This window comes from Schistocerca nitens, chromosome 4, assembly GCF_023898315.1.
Source record: "Schistocerca nitens isolate TAMUIC-IGC-003100 chromosome 4, iqSchNite1.1, whole genome shotgun sequence".
Classification (NCBI taxonomy): Eukaryota; Metazoa; Arthropoda; class Insecta; order Orthoptera; family Acrididae; genus Schistocerca; species Schistocerca nitens.
Genome location: NC_064617.1, coordinates 178,782,586 through 178,806,189, shown reverse-complemented (window position 1 = coordinate 178,806,189; position 23,604 = coordinate 178,782,586). Strand labels below are relative to the sequence as shown.

The 23,604-nt window shown below is 42.2% G+C and overlaps 1 protein-coding gene across 1 annotated transcript in view; it reads left to right on the top strand.

Annotated features, from left to right (window-relative positions):
• LOC126253446 (protein ecdysoneless) overlaps nt 1-23,604 on the top strand; it is a 104,940-nt gene that overhangs the window by 50,384 nt on the left and 30,952 nt on the right. Inside the window, exon 7 of the mRNA XM_049954792.1 lies at nt 343-471. Coding sequence (XP_049810749.1) covers nt 343-471 — 129 coding nt within the window. The remainder of the gene's footprint in view (nt 1-342; nt 472-23,604) is intronic.

Genomic DNA, 23,604 nt, shown 5'->3' with positions numbered 1-23,604 from the left:
CCATGCCCCCCCCCCCTCCCACACACACACACACACACACACACACACACACACACACACACATACACACACACCCTCTCTCTCTCCTGTGCCCTACATGGTGCTGGGTGGACACACAATGCACACAATGCTGAGCATCTAGCCAGTGCCATGGAGGGGCATAGGTGGTGTGTGTGCGTGTTTGTGTACGTACTTAAGATCGCTTTTCAGTGAGTGGTCTCCTTTAATCCAAAACTATTTACATTCTGCCAGAACTTTCCTATAGGTTATACTTAACATTCTGTGCCTTTTCAATTATTTTTCAAAATATTTCTCATGTGTGAGCATAATTATTTGTTTTAGGCTTGTGGGGTTGAGATACTTGCTTCTCAGGCCAAGCCCCCGAGTGTACCTGACACAAGTGGAGAAATGTTCAGTGGCCGAAGTTGGCATACATTTGTTGAAAGTCTGAGGAACCATGGCTATTTTCAGGTATTTTGGCTTCAGTTTTAAAATAGTTCATGCCCTAATTTAGTAGCAAATATTTGCTGTGTATAAAAATAACTTTCCCTTGTAGATGAATAACAACTATAAGTATGCCGGAATTAGAAAATTATTGACCTGATGGAGATCTATTAGAGATCTGCTAGTCTTTTCCATAAGGTGGGAAGAGAGTTTCCGATGTTACATCTGTCATTGGTATTGCACTGATGGTTAGGTTATCGTATCTCCGATGGAGTTACTATAATTGTAAAATCAGACAGTTTAAAATTCAGAATGCAATAACTACAATATGAAAAGGATAGATTGCTACTCACACACAGAAGAGGTATTTAGTGGCAGACAGGAACATCGAATACGGATTGATAGGTATTCAGTGTAATATACATTTTTCCAATTAGAAATGTTTCACTTTGTTAAATGTTGACAAAAAATTGAAGAGAAATAAAACAGTAACACCACAAATACTGACAATTGAAAATTATGGTAATGGGCACAGAAAAACAAACATAATATATTTATATAGCTAGTTACACCGCTATGAATGTTATTTTTGTTTGAACTATAGGCTTATCTCAGCTATAAAGCCATCATCAGGTTATCTGTAATAGAAAATCTTATAAATTTTGATACATTTGTTGTAGTACATGTGAGTTACTTATGAATAATATGATTTTACGTACATTTTCTAATCCTGACTTCCATGCAGTATTGTTGTTTCTGTTGCTGTCTATTTGTTATTGATTATATTTTATTTTAATGTAGCAATAGCAATCAGTTTTGTAGTATGTTCTGACACTTCTTGTAATAGTGGTCAGAATTATATCTTAGTCTGTAGTTGACATTTATTAACAGCATTCATGACATATGATCACTGATTTTGTGATTTCTGTTGCTGACTATTTCTTTACTGATTATATTCTTTCATTGTTCTTCTAGTAGTAACCTGTTGTTTTTTATGTTTTGATGTTTTATTAATAATGGTCAGAAATAAACTTACTTTCCGGTTGAAATTTTATGAGAGCAATTATGTCAGATGATCAGCGATATTGTATGGTTACATCTGCTTATTGACAGTTCTACCAGCAGTGTGATTGGGTTATATTGAATGGATATCTGTAGTGTTGTGTTATTTAAGATAAATTTTCTCTCTGGTTATATTATAGTTTATCCAAGATCTTGGTGGATAATGACAGTAAAAATTTTCGATAAAATGTGTATATTATAGATCAACTCATGCATCGAGGATTAAATGTGGATAATTTCATGTGTGTAAGTATATCTCAGTATATCTCTGTATTCATCTACACGTAACACCAGAAGGACTGATAATGAATATATTGCAGGAAATTGAGATATATTTACACACTTGAAATTATTCACCAAGATCCCGGATAAACCATAATTCAACCAGAGATTAAATTTATCTTAAATAACACAACACCACAAATATCCATTCAATATAACCCAATCACATTGCTGGTAGAATTTTCAATAAGCAGATGTAACCATACAATATTGTCGATCATCTAAAATAATTGCTGTCACAAAGTTTCGACTGGGAAGAAAGTTAATTTCTGACCATGATTAATGAAATCTCAGAACATAACATACAATAGATTACAACTAGAATAACAACAAAAGAATGAAATCAGTAAACAAATAGACAGCAACAGAAATAACAAATTGCTAATCATTTCTCACAACTGCTGTCACTAAATGTCAACAACAGACTTAAGATTTATTCCTGACCACTACAGAACTGATTACTATTGCTACATTAACATAAAATATAATCAATAGCAAATAGACAGCAACCGAAACAATGATATTGCATGGAAGTCAGGACTAGAAAATGTATGTAGAACCATATTATTCATAAGTAACACACTTGCACTACAACAAACGTACAAAAATTTATAAGATGTTCCATTACATATAAGTTAATGATGGCTATGTAGCTGGTATAGGACTATAGTCAAATAAAAGTAATAATCGTAGCAGCATAACTGGGTATATAAATGTATTATGTCCCTGAAAGACATTTATTATGCAGCAGTCCCAGAAGATTACAAAAACAAACAATAAATGCCAAAGAAATAAGTTGTTACCATTTTATACCTGAATCAAAGTAACAGGGTATTTGTATTTGTATTTATTTATTTATCCTGTGGATCACATATTGTACAAAGTACACATGATATAGGACAAGTCATTTTTCTTAACAAATATGTAGTATGGAGAAAAAAATAGGCAATGGACTGCCATTTAAAAAATGTACACAAAATTGTTCATTGATGAATATAGTAACTTCACATACAGAGAATACAAACAATTTACATGGGGAACTAAGAAACATGTAGGCAATGTAGTGCTACTTTAAATTTACACAAATAATCACTGAGATTACAGAATAGTGAAAATGTCAACTGGAAACACAACAGAAACATGTAGGCAATGTAGTGCTACTTTAAATTTACACAAATAATCACTGAGATTACAGAATAGTGAAAATGTCAACTGGAAACACAACAGAAGGACAATGTCATTTAAAAAACTACATTAAACATAAAATTAACATTGAGATTTCACAGACAATTAAGTTTTAATACTAATAGAATGTGTACTTGTACATTCAAAAAGTGAGTTAAAAAATTTGGGGAAGTGAAACTGAAACATAGTTGTGTATAGTAGAAATTAGGTTATTATTTTGCCTGCAGAATGTTTTACTCTAATCACAGTATTTACAAAGGAACTTTATAATTTTTCATTTCCAGGAATTCTTGTACTGAATAGAAACAGTGCTTTGTGAGAAATGCCTTTAGTTTATTTTTAAATATTGGATCTGGAGCAGTTTTTATTTGTTCTGGAATTTTATTGTGTAATACGACGCCCAGATGAGTTATATATTTTTGGTATGATGATGTCCTTGAAAAAATTTGATGGATATTAGATTGCCCTCTGGTATAATGAGCGTGTATATCATTGTTTTGGATTAATTTGCCTGTTCTTGAGAGGTATTCCCTGGTGAATAGGATTGTTTCTTGAATGAATAGGGATGGGATGCTTAGAACATTAAGTTTTATAAATTGACATTTACAGGATTCCAGCTTTTTGAGGCCACAGATTATCCTCAGTGCTCTTTTTTGTAGTTTAAATATATTTGTGCTGTGAGTTGAATTTCCCCAAAAGATGATTCCATAGCGGAGCAATGAGTGGAACTGCGCATGGTATGCTTGCATTAGTGTGGATTTACTTGTAGTAGATTTTAGTATTCTTAGTCCATAGCACAATGATGAGAGTTTTTTTTGATAAGTTGTTTATATGTGTGTCCCATTTTAAATTTTGTTGGACCCATAGACCCAAAAATTTTGTTGCATTTACATTTTCAATTTTATCATTATTTAACTTTACTTGGATAGTTTTTTGATTGGATGTGGGAATTAGATGGAAGTTGATACATACAGTTTTCCCACTATTAACAATTAGGCCATTTTTGTTAAACCACTCAGAAAGTTTTTTCATGGAGTTATCAGATATTGTCTGAAGGGATTCAGGGCTAGATCCAGTCAACACTATGCTTGTATCATCAGCAAACAGGATAGTTTTTTGTGGGCTCATATGTTCAACAAGATCATCTATGTAAATGAGGAAAAGTAATGGCCCTAGAACAGAACCCTGGGGAACACCATATCTTATTGTTCTTTCCTCCGAGAGGAAAACTGTATTATTTATTTTATTCTGTACATTAATATCGTATTGAAGTGATACCTTCTGTCTGCGGTTTTGTAGGTAAGAGCCTAGCCAGTTGTGAGCCACACCTCTTATTCCTCTTCTTTCCAATTTAGCAAGCAGTATTTTATGATCTAGTACGTCAAAGGCTTTAGAGAGATCTAAGAAGATACCTGCAGCTATATTATGTTGGTCAATTGATTTCAGTATGTGGTCCAACAGTTCAAAAATTGCTGTCTGGGTGGATAAAGATTTACTAAAACCATGTTGTTGAATGCTGATTGGTGCGTGGTTTTTTATGAAATTTATAAGCCTGTCATAAAAAAGTTTTTCCAGGATTTTTGAAAAGATGCTTAATATGGATAATGGTCTATAATTGGATACTAAATAAGGGGAACCTTTCTTTAGTAATGGTGAGACTTTAGCTATTTTGAGAGCATCTGGAAAAATGCCAGTTTTTAATGATTGGTTGTAGATGGTTGATAATGGCTTTACTATATGGGGAGCACACACCTTTAATATGAGGTCAGGTACTTCATCATAGCCACTAGAGATTTTATTGGGTAACAATTTTATTATGTTCCTAATTTCATCAGGGTTTGTTTCATAAACAAACATTGTAGCATTAGTGCTGTTTGACGTATTGGTGGAATTGAAGAACGATACCTTGCAGTTTGCCTGAATGGGATCTTCTGCTAGTGAGGTGAAATATTCATTGAACTTGTTTACAACTGTGTATGGATCTGTGACCTTAGAGTCATTAAGTGTTAGAGAAATGTTTTCCTTTTTAGGTGTTGAACTACAAGTTTCTTTTTTAATAACTTTCCACATAGCTTTCATTTTGTTTGAAGAGTTTTTTATGAAATTGTCATTCCATAAAAGTTTTGCCTGTCTAATCACTCTAAGATAAGTTTTTTTGTAGGCTTTACAATAGTCAGAAAATTCTTCAGTGACTATGTATTTTTTGGAGCAATATTGGAGAAATCTGTTTCTCTCACTAGAAATTTTGATTCCTTTTGTTACCCACGACTTTCTATTTTGATTGCTAGAAGTTTTTGTTTCAAAAGGAAATGCTGTATTAAAGTAATAAAGGAAGGTGTTATGGAAGCTTAAGAACATATTATCAACAGTTATTTGCATGTAAACACTGTCCCAATTTTCCTTAGCTAATAGGAAGTTAAAAATCTTAATATTGTCATCTGAAAAGTTTCTTCTTTGAAATACTTTTTTGGGGCTGATTTTACTATTTTCCATGTCAACGCTCAGTAGCTGAGCATCATGGTCACTGTATCCCATGCTCAGTACTTCGCCAGTGAATTTGTAACCAGTATCAGTTATGAAGATTTGATCAATTATTGAATCAGTATGCTCTGTTGATCTTGTTGGAGAGTGTATTGTGGGGATCATATTAAAGGATTTGGTCATGTTTAACAAATCAAGTTTAGCTCTACTGTTTTTTGATAAAGCAATGTTAAAATCGCCACAAAGTATTATTCTCATATTTAATGAGCTGACACTATTCAGCAGAACTTCTAATTTGGTCATAAAATTTGGAATATTACTACTTGGTGCTCTGTATACATTTATAATTATATAGTTTAGTTCAGGCAGCTTAACCATAGAAAGCTCAAATTCCTTATCTTCAGATAATGCAATCTGTTCATTTAGGTCTACCTCACTGAATTTTATCTGGTCCTTTACAAATATAGCAGTACCGCCATGTGTGGAGAAATTCCTACAATAAAAGCTTGTTAATGAGTACCTTGGAATAGAGGTTGACTGAATTTCTTCTTTAGACAGCCAGTGTTCGGTAATACATATTACATTTGGATTTATTTGAGACTGAAGTAACACTTCCAGCATTTGAATCTTATTTCTGAATGACTGGACATTATGGTGTAATACAAGAAATGATGGACTTTGTGACTTTTCAGTTAAGGGTTTAATTAATTTCTTTTCTAAAGGTATTTCTGACACAGCACTTACCCTAAAAAATTGGCCGAGATTTTATTTTTGTGTGTGGCTTCTTGCACGCAATTTTCAGTAGCAGAGTTCAGTTCTGCTTCCATCAAAGCTTCTGTTTTTGGCCTAAACCATTTTGTAATTTGTGGTTGTTTGGCGATCTTGATACTTGGGGCTGATTTCTTCAGGATATGATTTCGGAGTTTTTCTACTACAGGGTCCGGCATAAAAAACTCCCCGATTACAAAGTAACGTGCAGCGGACAGTAGAAGGAGCAGAGTGGTGGAGGGCGCGTCGTTAAGTAGCTGCCTACGTGCCGTTTTCAGTGTACGCCATGGCGTGGTCTGGTGAACATCGTGCCTTCGTAGTGGAAGATTTTATTCAAAATGGCGAATCGCCTATTAATACTCAACGTGCTTTTCGCTTTCGCTTTGCGCTCGGACGACGGGACCCTGTTCCCGATAAGAAAACAATTTATTCTTGGGTTGCTAACTTTCGTGAGACAGGTTCCGCATTAAAAAGGAAACCACCTGGACGACCATGGACTGCAACAGGCCCCGGAAATGTTGATGCAGTTAGAGCTTCAGTTCAACAATCTCCTCGACGATCCGCTAAAAAGCATGCGGCAGCATTACGGATATCTGATCGAAGTGTGAGAAGAATCTTGCATCGAGATCTTAAAATGCATCCTTACAAAATTGTAACTACGCAGGAACTGAGTGAACGAGACTGTGGTGTCCGTGTAAGTTTGTGCCAAGACCTTCTTCGGAACATTCGTCCCAACGATATTGTGATTTTTTCTGATGAAGCACACTTTCACATTGCCGGAACAGTGAACAGCCAAAATTGCAGGTACTGGTGTGAACACAATCCCCAAGAACTTCATCAACGACCACTTCATAGCCCTAAAGTAACAGTATGGTGTGCTGTTTACAATTCCGGAGTGATCGGTCCTTACTTTTTCGAAGAAAATGACAGGAATTTAACCGTCAACAGTGAACGCTATTGTGCCATGCTCCGCGACTTTCTCCAACCGCAACTAAGGGAGCTTTTTGGTGAAATAGAGAACGTGTGGTTCCAGCAAGATGGTGCTACAGCCCACACAGCGCGGCAGTCACTGGCATTGGTGAAGGAAATGTTTCCTGGACATGTGATCTCGTTGCGTGGAGACATTGGCTGGCCCCCACGATCGCCGGACGTAACGCCCTGTGATTTCTTTCTTTGGGGCTATTTAAAAGCAAAAGTTTATGAACAACGTCCACAGTCTTTACGAGCCCTGAAAGAAGCAATTACACAAGAGGTTGAAGCTATTCCACCTGAAATGACTCAAAGAGTAATGAATAACTTCAGGGAAAGACTCAATCAGTGTGTCGACAGTGCAGGAAGCCATTTAAGGGATGTTTTATTTAAAAAGTAAGACCATAAGAGTATTTTCTAAAATGGCATAATATGTACTTTTATTTAGTATAAATAAAATTGTTCTACCTTATTTGGTTTTGTTTTTATTAGCTTTCCTTAAAGGGGAGGTTTTTCTGCCGGACCTTGTATTTGGTCTTTTCCTAACATATTTAAATGTAGTCCATGAGCTGTATGAAATCTTCTTCCTAAATTGTATGTATCAATTATCTCTACGTTATGAAATGTAGAACATATTTCTGATATCAGTTTGTTTGCAATGTAAATTTCTTGGTTGACACAGGACCAGGAAGGCAAATCATAACGATGAGAAATGTTAACAGCGAGTACATTTGTATGTAATAGGTTGTTTAAGCATTCCTTCATTTCTTTTGCAAACCCTTTTGTTTCATTCCTATATATATCGTTTGCACCACCTAGAAGCACGACAAAATCACAATTACTTAAGTGTGATACATCAGTAGAGTTTGTTAGATTATTTACCTCACAAAACTGCGCTCCTGGCTTCACAAAACCTGTTACCATTAAATTACATTTATCTTTCAATAGTGCTGAAATTCCACGTCCATGACTGTCACCAAGCACACAAATTTTTTTGTTTATCACAGTTTTGGGGCTAGAAGGTTTTGAAACGTGTTTTTGCTGTGTAGATATATTCTGTTTTTGCACATTCGGTAACCTTTTTTGATAACTATGAACCTGTGCTAACTTTGCGGTCTTGGGAGCAAATTTATTGTATGCAGCAGAAGTTTGTTTTTCACAATGACCACCGTTTTGTAGTGGGATATCGAATTTGTTTTTTTGAGCTATTACTGAAGAAGACACACTATTTACTATATCTGCACACTTTATTTTACACGGACTCTGTTGTGTGGGTTCCACATTTTGCTTAATAACAGACTTTTCTTTCAGATGGTGCACGATTTGATCTTTTGTAGATAGGCCTACCGTTTTTTGAAGCACGGCAGGAGAATTTATTACTAAAGACGATGAAATGATTGCGCTATGGTTTGCGTTACCGGTACACCCAGAATGTGTTGGAAAACTTGAAATGGCGACGGAATCATCAGTTACTGTGCACACTTTATTTCTGTCGAATTCACTTACGCCCTGCTCGGCGGTTTTTAGTTTTCCATGATCATTTTCAAGACATTTGAGTCTATCAGCTAACACTCTGTTTTCTGCCAAGGATCTGCGCACAATTTCTTGCAACGAATTAATAGTTTCAACTAGTTTTGCTTTGTCAGGATGGACTTCACATGTTACACACTTACATTTTGATTTGGATGATTTTTCACTGCAGGTTTTTTGCGTGGCACTAGACTTGAAACTTTGCGAAGCACTTTTGTTGATCATCTTCTTGCTATTGATGGCGGATAACATTTGAAAATTCGAAATAACTGGAGGCACAAATTCACTAAACTTCTCAATCGCCGCCATCTTGAACGCTCATCCTCAAAGTGATTTACAGCTGAGCATGGAAGGGGTGAATGTTGCTAGTTGTCCGCACAGACAATGTCACTTCTGTGACAAGAGACAGGCATTTCAATTGCAGGTATATTCGCATGTAACCCATTAATGTGCAGTAATGGGTTTGCTTAGTGTGATGGTAAGTCTTATCACTTTCTTGCGCATTTTCTCAGCTAGTATAGAACATTCTGTTTTATAAAATAAACATGACACACAGAGAAAGAATGAAAACAAATCACAGTTGTTACGTTACCAGCTGCAAGTGCTGTCTGTAGCTGATATGGCAACTGGCACATGAGGTAGCAGAGCTAAGTGACAAGGGGGGAACAAAATAGAAGGTGTGACCAGCTGATTGGTTGTTGCTGTGGTAGCAGTTATGTAAACAACTAGCTTTCAGTCGGTTTCCTATTTTGACCAAGCTACAGTCAAATGTACACTGAAAGCAAAATTTTACATTACTGTACATTATACAAGGTGTTTCAGTATGGACTTAATAGCTTTACCATTGCATATAAATTTTTTGTGACAACTCATAGAGCTGATTCTGGTGTTACTTTTTAGCAAAATACAAGTTTGAAATCAGGAAGTGGCATACTGTCAAGTCTCGCTACTGTTTGCAAAAGCTCAGTTTTGTGAGTGGTAACTGAGACTCCCTCGAAATAGTGGAAGGCAGACATCAGTTGTGAATTATTTTGTGTTAGTTACTTAAACACTTAGTTTCAGAACTCCTGTTTACTGACAGAATGTATAGTTGCGACTTAGTATAGACTCCAAACTGTTGCATGAAAATGCACTTATATAGCACAATGTAACGGTACTGCACTGCACTGTGCTGTCAGTTCTTCACTCAAACTGTTCATGTTTACTTTCTTATGAATTCTCATAGTGTCTAGCATTTTTCACAGGAAGCAGTCATGTGACAGTATTGTTGTTTGTGATTTGCTCTTTCCACCCCCAGGTGCCACCTTTGCACTGCTTATAACAGCCGTATCATTTGCTACCTGTGTGCTGCAGCCTTATACAGGGTGGTCCCGAATTCATGGTACAAACTTTAATGGTAGGTGCAGGACATTGTAACAAGGATATATTGTATAGGAATGTATAGTCCCAGGTGACGCGGTGAGGCGTAAACAGGGGAAATAACGGCCGAAAGGAAAACGAAAGATTTTATTGAAATCGTTGTTGACAAGTGTCATGTTTACAGTAAGTGTTCAAAATTGCGTCCACCATGAGCGATACATGCTTGACAGCGTCGGTGCAGCGATTGGCGTACACGTTCAAAGATGCCTGGTATTTCACGCACACCTGCAGCAGCTACAGATATGCGAGCAACGAGATCCTCATCTGAGTCAACTGGAGTCTCATAAACAAGGCTCTTAAGATGTCCCCATAAAAAGTAATCGAGGCAAGAGAAATCAGGAGATCGGGGTGGCCAAGGGACTGGTCCACCACGCCCAATCCATCTAGCACCAAACGTGGCATTCAGGTAATTCCGTACAGCAGTGCTGAAGTGTGCTGGCGCTCCATCGTGCTGAAACCACATGCGGTTACGAATGGCGAGCGGAACATCTTGCAGCAGTTCTGGTAACACTTCTTGCAGAAAAATAAGATAGCTTTCGCCACAGAGTCGCGTGGGTAGTAAGTATGGCCCAATCAAAAAGTCGTTCACAATACCAGCCGACACATTAATACCGAAACGTTGTTGATACGCATGTGGACGCGTTGCATGTGGATTATCTGTTGCCCACACATGGGAATTGTGCGCATTAAAGACACCCTCGCGTGAAAATGTCGCTTCATCTGTAAATAGCACATGACCTACGAAATCCGGCTGCAACGCACATTGCTGCAACAACCACTGGCAGAAGTTCACGCGAAGAGGATAATCTGCCGGATTCAATGCTTGTACTTTTTGAAAATGGAAGGGGTGTAAGCGATTTTCATTTAACACTCTGCATACAGTCTGATGACTCACATGTACGTCACGCGCAACAGTTCTTGTGCTTGACTCGGGTCTATCAGCCACTATGTTCAAGATGCGTTCTTCCAGTCGTGGAGTGCGTACAGCTCTTAATCGACCAGCGTCATGTCTGTTGACGTCGAACGTACCTGTTTCACAAAGTTGACGATGTAACCGTTGAAAAATTCTATGATCCGGCATTCGTCGATTAGGATACTCCGCGCGATACATTCGTAACGCAGCTCTGGCGTTACCATTTGCACGGCCGTACATGTAATGCATGTCTGCTTTTTCTGCATACGTAAAGTCACCCATCGTCTACGGCAGCACAATTGTGAATGGCGCTTGTCCCTACTGCGATACATCATGTTCATCTACTGCCCTCTACCGGCAGTGACACCAACCGATCACTCCATTTCTCTTTCCCCTGTTTACGCCTCACCGCGTCACCTGCGACTATACATTCCTATACAATAAATCCTTGTTACAATGTCCTGTACCTACCATTAAAGTTTGTACCATGAATTCGGGACCACCCTGTATATTGGACACTATTAAATTAGTCTTATGGTTAATTTATGACCAGTAAATTAATGAATCAGAAAATTGCATAATTCAGTATATTGCATCATAATTAATGAGAAAACCTTTCCAGTTAGTCAGGAGATTCTAGTGATACAGGCACTAGTCCATCATCAGCTATTGCCATATCTACACGTCCACACAAAACATGAACAAAATCAAACTCATTAACCCTCTGTGTTTATGTTAACCCAAAAAACAGAAAATGTTGTTTGTCATCAATACATTCCACATCACTCCATACAGAGCTTTGAAGTTTGCTGTCTGCCTACATGCTAATATTTGCAACATCAGCAGCGGTATCCATTTGATAGCCACTAGTGGATAAAGGCCTTCTCTAGACTTCACCACATATCACAGTCTACAGCTGTTTATTTACATTCACCTTTCTCCTGCATGTTTTCTAACACCATCTACTCACCCTCCATATGGGCATTGTCTCAGTCTTTTCGTATCACCTGGTATTTGGAATACAACAAAGAATTTCCGTTGTCCACCTGCTGTCCATTTGCCTAGCTATATGTTCTTCCCATGCCCATATTATTTTCATTATGGTCATAATTACTATTTAAACAATTATTGCAAAATATATGTTCTATATTAACTGTGCTGCAGTCCAATTCAGCTTTTCATCATCATCATTTAATCCAAAAAGTGATAATTGCTAATCAGAAACATTAAAATATATAATCTAACACCACAGTTGAAATTTACCTACAAATGCAGGTGAATTACATACATAGATTAATTCTTAAATTCCATGCATACTTTTGTATTTAAGAGGTGTAATCTCCCATTTCGGTAACTAAAGTGTAGATTTGCATAGTCTGTAGCACAGTCGCATTTCTTTTCATTGGCCTGCTACAGAGCTCAGTAAAGCATCCAGCCTGCATTGATAGCATGTCAGGAAAGTTAGTGAGCTATGTATTTACCTTTCTGTGTGGGCTTTTATAATTATCCATCCTAGTAGTATGGACAGGACATGTGCATGCTATGAGGGGACACAAGAAGAGGTGCCTGCAGTTAGCGATCAGTGGAAGCTTTTGGCCATGGTTAGCAGCCTTCAGGCTATTGTGTCAGTGTGTAGTTATGCAAAGAATTTGGTGTGTCACCTCAGGTGTTGCTTTTTGCACTTACAGGCTCAGCTGCTGAGACACCTTGCAGTGTGCCGAGGCGGTGGATCCACCCTCACCGCAGGGTGAGTGGCAGGTGGTAATGTGTTCATGTTGCGTGACGACAGACTCAGTGTGGAGACTGGCCGCTCAGACTGCCCATCTGCCCTGTGGGAGGATATGCTGTTGCTCCTTCATCAGGCACAAAGGGAGGGGGGGGGGGTACTTGTTGCTAGAGTAATAGAGTGGTGTTGGGAGGCAGAAATTGGATCTTGACAATTTGGAATTCATCAAGAAGGTGATCTTGTAGGACTGGACAATGGGCAGGAGCATTGTCCATAACAAGAAAGACATGGAGTGGTGGATTCATCCCGAACAAATAATTTTTCAGCAAAGAACCAAACACTTCATTGATCTAACCACAAAAAAGATCACACGTCACCCAAGCCTTGTTGGACCTCCACATCACATTTAACCTGCTCTTCTGGACTTTAACTTCTTGAAGGCTCTTGGAGTTTCTGAGTGATAAACAAGCAGCAATTTAATTTTCAAACTGCCACTTGCATTGGCACATAATAGCAGTGTGAGATGGTCTTCCATTGGCTTGTGACCGGGCAATGCATTCTCCTCTGCTGTTGTAAAGGTTCACTTCAGCATCTTTTTCTAGAATAGACCTATCTTGTCACAATTAAAATCCCGTTGCGGCAGATAACCCTCAGAATCTAGGAGCATCTTGAAGTTGCTGATGAAGTTCTATGCTGCCTTTGTATTAGAGCTGACAGCTTCGCCATGCCTCGCAATGCTGTGGATGCTGATTCTTCTCTTATATTTCTCAAACCACCCACGGCTTCCCTTTAACACTTCTTTGGTCACTGATTATCCTGGTGTCTTCTTAACAAAGTTTGCAAAAATCATTCTGACCTTCTCACAAATGAAGTTCTCGTTAATAGTGTTGCCTTGCAATTGCTTTTCATTTATCCACATAAGGAACAACCTGTCGACATTTTTCAGAATACAAAACTATTGTTTAAATACTCTTGTAGCAATCTACTGCGATGTGGACCTGGCATCAAAATATTCTGCTAAACTGTTGGTCAGTTGTTCATAAGGGACAGCATGGGGTTCTACCTCTGGATGCAACTGCTGCACTAAGCAATAAGTGTCGTGACCCACATAGGCAAGAAAAAATGCACGATGCTGGCCAGTGTTAATGATTCTGTGGGCAAGAAAATGTTGTTTCAAGCGATCCGTATATTTACTCCACAGTTCAATAGGCTTTTCAAATGGCGGGAACGCGGCAGTAGTGGCTAACGCTGGTGCCCCCCGGAGGAACACGAGCCAAAGTCTGTAGACACTGAATCAGAAGTTCAGTTTTGTGTTGCATAAGATCCTACAGCTTAAGGATGCGAGCCGATGGTGCATCTAAACCCGGAATACCTTCATCCATGTCAGCAAACAATGGAGCATGGCAGGAATTCGAACAAACTCTTCGTAAATGCTAGATCTATGGAACAAGAACCAACTTTTTCATTAAGGGAACTACAATAAACCACCAACAGTAACACACTATTCAAAAAAAAAACAATGAGGTTCCCTTCTGGGGATCAAGCAATTAACAACTAATTCCTATAATCAGAGTTCCCTTCGACTCTATACCCGTACAACCATTTCATGTCGAAGTCTGCTGTTAGTTCCCCTGCGGGTCCGGGGATTAGAACAGGCCCGAGGTATTCCCGCCTGTCGTACGAGGCGACTAAAAGGAGTTTCACACGTTTCAGCCTTTATTTGATGGTCCCCTGTAGGGTTTGACCTCCATTCTTCAAAATTTTCCTGAAGAGCAAGCCAATTGGGGAAGGGTGCCTTATAAGGTGCATCATGTCCATCATGCATTGAGATCTTTGGCCCACTTTCTTGTCATCGCATTGCAGTCCTGCTCATTCTCCATCTCTTGGGCAAGAAACCTTCCTGGGTGCGTTTTCCACCATGCATTGTGCAGTGTTGATTTATGCGTTGACGATGACTATGGACTTCTTTGCGCCTGTAATCCAGCACGGTAGCCAGTCAGTTGTGGTGGGGCTGCCATGTACCCGGGCCGCCATGTACCCTGTTGGTTGTAGCCCCCTGACCACACAGGGATCGTTCTGCTGATGCCTGCGCTGTTAACACCCCACGTATGCCAAGGGGTAGATGCCCATCCCCCTGGGGCATCAGGACTCCTGGCAATGGCCATCCTGCCAGGTGGCCTTTGCTGCGGCTGGGTGGCGCCCATGGGGAAGGCCCATGGTCGGAGTGGGTGGCATCAGGGTGGATGACACGTGATAAAGCGTAGTCCATCATCTCTTGCTTGGTGAAACGCCAGCGATCTCTAAGCGATCACGAGCTTAATTCAACGCACAGAAGTACGACCCCAAATCGTTCCCCTCCCTGGCCACACCATGAGAGGAACGTCAGGCTAAGGATGGCAGCGGATCTTATTCGCTCCGGTACCTTGTATGTACGAGAGCTGATGGAGAATCTTTCATGACGATGAAACCTCAATTTTTTTGTTCAGCATTTAGAGGACAAGTTCGGGGAGGTGGGGGGCTTGTCCAAAATGAGATCTGGGTCCGTCTTGATCAAAACAGCATCCTCTGCCCAGTGACGGGAGTTGCTCACTAGTGACAAGCTGGGGGGATGTTTCTGTAACCATCACACCCCATAAGAGCTTAAATATGATCCAGGGTATCATATTTCACAGTAACCTTTTGCAGTCGGACAATGAGCTGCACGCCAATTTAGAGCGGCGAGGTGTACAGTTCGTCTGGCGTGTCCACCGGGGTCCGGAGGATAATCGGGTTGCTACCAGTGTCTTCATCTTGGCCTTTGAGGGTGATACATTGCCCGAGAAGGTCAATGTGATGGTCTACTGGTGTGATGTAAAGCCCTATATCCCTCCACCAATGCGGTGCTTTAGGTGCTGGAAGTTCCGCCATATGTCTTCCCACTGTACTTCCAGCATCACATGCCGAGATTGCAGACGCCCATCGCATCCCAATACTCCATGTGCTCTGCCTCCCATCTGTGTCAACTGTGGAGAGCACCATTCGCCTTGCCCGCCTGACTGCAGGATTCTCCAGAAAGAAAGGAAAATAATGGAGCACAAGATCCTGGACAGACTGACCTACACTGAGGCTAAGAGAAAATTTGAACACCTGCATCCTGTGTGTGTGTGTGACATCGTCTTACGCCGCCACCGCTACAAAAGTTCTGGCACCATCAGCTCCGCCAACCCAGGTCATCTTTCAGAGCGAGAAGACTAAACCTGCCCCCTTGATGGTGGGGGTCATTTCCCTCCCTGTTGCTCCTGCACCATCTACTTCGGAAGCAACACCCCCCCCCCCCCCAACCATCTGGGACGTCCATCCCCACTTCGAAGCTGGAGAAGCTTAAGTCTTCTTCGGCTTCTCTCACTAGGAAGGGGTCCCTTGGGTCACTCCCGTCCCAGGTTCCTTCTAGTGGTAAAGAAGACACCCACCAGTGGCTGAAGAGCCCAAAAGCATCTGGTCGTAGGGCTTCACACTCATCCTCAGTCCCGGAGACTGAGCCAGTGAAGTCCTCCCAGCCAGGTAAACCCAAGGAGCAGTGACAAGAGTATCCAAAACGAAAACCCCCTAAGATCAAGGATACTGCGGTGGCACCCACACCACCGCTACCTACAAGATCTGTGGTGGCTGTGGGTGGGGTGGAGATTTTGGCGTCCGCTGAGGACCTAGATCTCGCCAGATGCTCAGACACAATCGATATAGACTGCTCAGGCAATAAATCGGTGGCAGCAGGTGACTCTGAGACATAAACTGCCTCATTGAATGTTCCATGCCTTTCCAGTCTCACGATGTCATCCTCCAGTGGAATTGCAGCAATTTTTTCCACCACTTGGCTGAGCTACGGCAACTGTTAAGCTTTACACCTGCTTTCTGCATTGCCCCCCAGGAAACCTGGTTCCCGGCAAAGCGGACCCCTGTCCTCTGCGGCTAAGAGGGATACTGCAGGAACCGTAGCAACTATAATCAAGTGTCAGGTGGAGTTTTCATTTATGTCCTAAACTTAGTCTGTAGTGAACCTATGCCCCTTCAAACCCCTCTTGAGGCTGTGGCTGTCAAGATAAGGATGACGCAGGACATAACTGTCTGCAGTGTATATCTTCCTCCAGATGGTGCAGTATACCTGAATGTATTAACTGGAATGTATTAACTGGACTGATTGACCAACTCCCAAACCTTTCCTACTTCTGGGAGATTTTAATGCCCATAACCCCTTGTGGGGTGGTACCATGCTTACTGGCCGAGGCAGAGATGTTGAAACTTTACTGTCGCAATTCGACCTCTGCCTCTTAAATACTGGGACCGCCACACATTTCAGTGTGGCTCTTGGTAGTTACTTGGCCATTGATTTATCAATTTGCAGCCCAGGACTTCTCCCTCTATCCACTGGAGAGCACATGATGACCTGTGTGGTAGTGACCACTTCCCCATCTTCCTGTCACTGCCCCAGCGTCAGGTGCACAGACTCCTGCCCAGATGGGCTTTGAACAAGGTGGACTGGGGAACTTTCACCTCTGCTGTCACCGCTGAATCTCCCCCACACGGTAACATCAATGTGATGGTTGAGCAGGTGACTAGCACAATTGTTTCTGCGGCAGGAAACACGATCCCTCACTCTTTAGGGTGCCCCCGGCGAAAGGCAGTCCCTTGGTGGTCGCCGGAAGTCGCTGAAGCAATTAAGGAGTGTCAGCGATCTATACAGCAGCATAAGCGTCACCCTTCCCTGGAGCACCTCATAGCCTTTAAACGGCTCCGTGCCCGTGTTCGCTACCTTATCAAACAACGGAGGAAGGAGTGTTGGGAGCGATATGTCTCCACCATTGGGTGCCACACGTCACCTTCCCAAGTCTGGGCAAAGATCAAATGTCTTTTCGGGTACCAGGCCCCAACAGTTGTCCCTGGTGTTACCATAAATGGCGAGTTATGCACCGACGCAAACGCGACTGCCGAGCACTTTGCTCGAGCCTCTGCGTCGGAGAATTACCCCCCAGTCTTTCGCACACTCAAACGGCAGCTGGAAGGGAACATCCTCTAATTCACTAAACACTGCAGTGAATCCTATAACGCCCCATTTACAGATTGGGAGCTCCTCAGTGCCCTTGCACATTGCCCTGACGCAGCTCTTGGGTCAGATCGGACCCACAGTCAGATCATTAAACATCTCTCATCTCACTACAAGCGACATCTCATCATCCTCAATCGAATCTCGTGTGATGGCGTCTTTCCGTCGCAATGGCGGAAGTGCACCATCATTCCGGTGCTCAAACCCAGTAAAAACCCGCTTGATGATGTGGATAGCTATCGGCCCATCAGCCTCACAAGCGTTCTTTGTAAGCTGCTGGAACATATGATATGTTGGCGGTTGGGTTGGGTTGGGTTCTGGAGTTACGTGGCTTGGTGGCTCCATGTCAGGGCGGCTTCTGCCAGGGTCGCTCTTCCACTGATAATCTTGTGTCCATCGAGTCTTCCATCCAAACAGCCTTTTACAGACGGCAACACTTGATTACTGTGTTTTTTGACTTATGTAAAGCATACAACACGACTTGGCGACAACATATCCTTGCCACATTGTATGAGTGGGGTCTCCAGGGACAACTCCCGATTTTTATCCAAAACTTCCTGTCGCTCCATACTTTCCGTGTCCAAGTCGGTGACTCCCATAGTTCCATCCATATCCAGGAGAATGGAGTCCCGCAGGGCTCTGTATTCAGTGTCTCTCTATTTTTAGTGGCCATTAATAGTCTAGCAGCAGCTGTTGAGGCCTCTGTCTCACCTTCTCTGAATGCAGATGACTTCTGCATTTCGTACTGCTGCTCCAGTACTGTTGTTGCTGAGCGGCGCCTCCAGGGAGTCATCCACAAAGTGCAGTCGTGGGCTCTAGCCCACGGCTTACTTTTTTCAGCCGCAAAGTCGTGTGTCATGCGCTTCTGTTGGCGTCGTACTGTTCATCCAGAACCCGCACTTTACCTTAATGGCGATCCACTCACTATAGTGGAGAGTTATCAATTCCTAGGACTGGTTTTCGACGCTCGATTGACTTGGCTCCCTCATCTTCGTCAGCTTAAGCAGAAGTGCTGGCAGCACCTCAATGCCCTCCATTGCCTGAGCAACACTGATTGGGGTGCAGATCGCTGTACGTTGCTGCAGCTCTACAGAGCCTTTGTCCAATCCCGGATTGACTATGGAAGTGTGGTTTATGGTTCGGCAGTGCCTTCAGCATTGCATTTACTCGACCCTGTGCCCCACTGTGGCGTTTGATTAGCGATAGGAGCTTTTAGGACGAGTCCAGTGACCAGCGTACTGGTGGAGGCTGGTGTCCCTCCACTGCAGATCAGACGTGCGCAACTACTCGCCAGTTACGGAGCACACATTCATAGTTCCCCTGAGCATCCGAGTTACTGTCCTTTTCCCACCCGCAGCAGTCCCATCTCCCGCATCGGCGGCCCAGATCAGGGCTAACGATTGTGGTTCGTGTGCGGTCCCTCCTCTCCGAACTGGAGTCCTTCCCTTTACCACCTCTACTTGCGGACCATTCACATACGCCTCCTTGATGTACGCCTTGGCCGCAGCTTCTTCTGGAACTTTTGCGTGGCCCTAAGGATTCCATTAACCCCACTGCTCTCCACTGTCACTTCCTCTCAATTCTTGATGTGTTCCGGGGCTCTGAAGTGATTTATTCCGACGGCTCAATGGCTGATGGTCAGGTAGGCTTTGCATATCTTCATGAAGGGCATATTAAGCAGCACTCCTTGCCAGTTGGCTGCAGTGTTTTCACTGCAGAGCTGGCAGCCATATATCGTGCTCGAGTCCATCCGATATGCCCTGGCGAGTAATTTCTCCCGTGTACTGACCATTGAGACTATGAATGTGTGGAAGTCTTCCATGCAGGCCTCTTGCAGGGAACCAGTTGTCCTCTGCCGGCTCTGCATTGGCCGTATGTGACTAACGCATGGTTACCTACTCCATTGCGAGGACCCACCTCAGTTTCGCTATGGCTCCCAAATGACAGTCGTTCACCTCTTGCTGGACTACCCACTTTTAGCCGCTCTGCGGCAGACTTTTAACTTTCCCAGCACCCTGCCTTTGGTGTTGGGTGACAATGTCTCCACAGCAGCTTTAGTTATATGTTTTATCTGTGAGAGTGGGTTTTATACTTCTATGTAGGTTTTAGCACATGTCCTTTGTCTCTCTGTGTCCTCCACCGTAGTGCTTTTAGGGAAGAGGTTTTAATATGTTGCAGAGTGGCTGGCTTTCCCTTTTTATTCTTGTGGTTGGCCAGCCACTGTAATCTATTCTCATGTTTTACTCTCTTCTGTTTCTACCGTCTCTGTTGTTTTGTTGTCCCCTTTTAGTGTTCGTTGCCTTCCCTTTGTTCTTGTGTCTTTGTCTTTGTGTTATATGTTTTGCCTGTTTTATTCTCACACTTGTGACATTGTTTTATTAGGAACAAGGGACCAATGACCTCATAGTTTGGTCCCGTCTCCCACCTTTAAATCAACCAATCAATCTGCTGTTAGCAGCTGGTAGATAGCCTATCACAATGAAAGCAACATCTCACAATCATTGCGGAAGCGAGGATGGTCAAGGTGGCACACCGCTGGACCGGCCAGTCTCCTCTGCACTCGGTTAGTTGAGAACTGCCTGCTGAACGGCTGGGTGCCCGCTTGTCTAGCCCGGGCAGAAGGATATGTCCGGGACTATTTGCACGCACATGAACATCAGCAAATAGTTCATTGATCATTGTGCCCCCTTTCTCTGCTGCTGGTTGATGCCCTCTGATGGACATTGGCCATACAAATGTGTTTGTTGTCAGCTGTGACACTTGCTTGTAAACACACTTGCATTGGTCAGGCTTCGCAACAGGGTCGGCAACCCGCATCGCTAGTCTGTCTGTGGAGCTGCCACTGCTGTAGGCATCTGTGATGACTGCAGCACAAGACTTGCCAGTCTTTATCAATTCAGATTGCCACTGGAAATGAGAAACTCTTCTGTTACAAATTGGCACACATCATAAGTACCAACATGAACCAGCACCTGCAGTTGGCTGCACCCTGTGCTCCTCGTAGCATCCAGAAAGATCCGTTGCACATCTGGGATGACTCCCCCCCATATGCTTACAGAGTGCACATACTTGGCAGCCATGTCCTTAAGGGGCGCTATTACATGCCTAACATTGGAGATCCCAACTGCCAATAATCTCATCATTAGTGACAGCCCAAACCTTGCAGGCTGAGAAATTTTCTCTGAAAGAGGATGAGTGATTGCATCTGGCTCAGGATCTTAATCAGTCGTGGATAGCACCCAAAACCTGTTTGTTGGGATGTGGCATATGTGCCTTGGATCCCCACATCTGGCCCACCACAGTGATGTGCATTGGCAATAGCCTCAAGCTGCGTGACTGAACCTAGTACTGCCTGGAGCTGTGTGGAGGGGAGCGAGGGAGGGGGGCTCACCAATTCAGTCAGCATCCAAGCACAGTAATTACACGTCCCCATCTACGCTAAAGATGGTAGAACTCTACACTACACATTATTAAAACACCACACTGTGCCAATAAGTGCACAAACACATAAGAAATTTAAGAATTAATTTACCAAGCATGCAGTTAACTGAAAATAAGTTATTCCTATTTGAAACTATTAAAAATAATTCAGCAACATATGCTGTACTAGTCTGTGCTGCTGCTGGAACAGAAGCAGCCTCCTTACTGAGGTCTCTAATCGACAACTTTGACGATGTCATAATTTGAACAATATATAATACCAAAGCATGCACTCACCATTATCAGTATTTTGCTATGCAAGCTAGTAATTGAGGGAAGTGCCATTTCTTCCAGTCATTTTCATTTACAGTTGGGAAGTCAGTCATCGTGTGTGTGTGTGTGTGTGTGTGTGTGTGTGTGTGTGTGTGTGTGTGTGGTAGGGCGTTCCATTCCTCTTCCTCCGCCATTGTGGTTAACAACTACTGTATGGTCGTTTGAGCAAGAGGATATGCTGCAGTATGTATCCCCTCTGCATCCCACATGTGCTTGATGGAATTCATGGCCGAGGAGTGACCGGTCAGTCCATTTGCTGAATATCCTCTCATTCCACCGGTGCTGAACAATGTGATCGCACATTGTCATCCATAAAAATGAAGTCGGGGCCAAATGCATCCCTGAAAAAATGCACATGGAATAGGAGTACAGTCTCACAATAATGTTGACCAAAAGCATACTTCGTTCAAAGCTTTTGAAGTAAATAAGCACTTGCAACATTATGCCTCCCCACAAAAAATCATCTGGACCATCAAACCAATCATGTTCAACAATATTTGTGGGTGCATTGTGTGTTCCCTCTTGTCACCATATGAGGGTATGTTCAGAAGCACTACTCAGGTGAATCTGCTCTCATCCAAGAAGAGCACACAACTCCATTCCTCATTGGTGCTGTTCCTGTTCTTGGCACCATCGCAAACAGTGCTTCTGACGTGCAGGTGCCAACGAACACAATGTACTGGTTGTCAGTGCAAAGACACCTCCGCCTTGCAGTCACTGTGGAGTATTAGACTGGTTGCCCTCAGTCCTGTTAAATGTGGTTGAAATTGCACTTAATGTTTGATGTGGGTCCCTTTTTGCCTGTTGCACAATTTAGTGGTCATTGGCTGCTGTAATTTACCATGATTGACTACCTCTTCTTCTGCAGGCAGCATGCACGTGAAACGATGCTGTGAGCAGTATCAAACCCCTGGGCTACACTTATCATACACTGACATTCTTCCAGTTGCCTGACAGTTCTTCTCCATGTGGAGTCATCCAAATGTTGTCTCTGGGCCGTGTCGTAATGATAAAACCACCACAATGCACTGTAACTGCTCAGTGATTGACACACACTTTTCCTGTACCTTCAGCTGCCTCACGTTGGCGGGACCATCCTCATTTGGCACTGTAGTCATGATGACCTTATGCCACGTGACATCCTACTTTCTGGGCTTGACTGGGAGACACCTGGCAACATGCTCCCGCAATTCCATTCACTTCCACCTAGTAGTTATTATGTTATATTACTTTATCTATCTGTTTCTAAGTGAAACTTTGCTTCTGTCCTCCTTTACACAACTTTTTGTGGTTTGCCAGCTCTACCTGTGAACTCAAGAGTCATATAGAATTTGTTGTTGGCAGCAGTTGGGGTGGGGAGGGATTAGTTCGTCAAAAGCATTAATTAGATTTGGATTTGTTTATCGTCAGCCTCCAAACTCTAGATAAGAGTGTTTAGGCAGCACACAAAATTTTGAACGAGGTGGAATTTCAAGCACTGTCTGTGGACTTTATATGGCCGATGGTAATGTGCGCTTGTAACTAACTGCAATGTTACCAGTCAGTAACCAACATGGGCAGGCCCTCACTCAAGCTACTGAAAAGCATCCTGTGTTAAATGTAGCTCATATTTTTGAGAATTCTTTGTCATTTTCAAAACACTTTAGTTTTCATGTGGTACTTTTTCCACAGAATATTAGTTGGATCCACTCCTATGTCAGACAGGGTTTCAGCACTGTCTAGAAAATATGGTCATATGGTGGTGGATATTGACAATAAAGAAACCCATGAACAAATTATTTGAATCCACACAGTAATTCGTTAAACTGTATATTCACAAAAATAACTGAAAACTATTGAGGCTGATGAAGAAATAAACATCCAGCCATGAAATGATTTGCAGTTCTGTCATTTTATATTATTTGTGGTCCTAGATGTTACTAAAGACTCATTTATACCTGTGTACCTGATGCCTAGTCACGTGGGCCTGTGTTTGCCTCACACATGAAAAGAGGC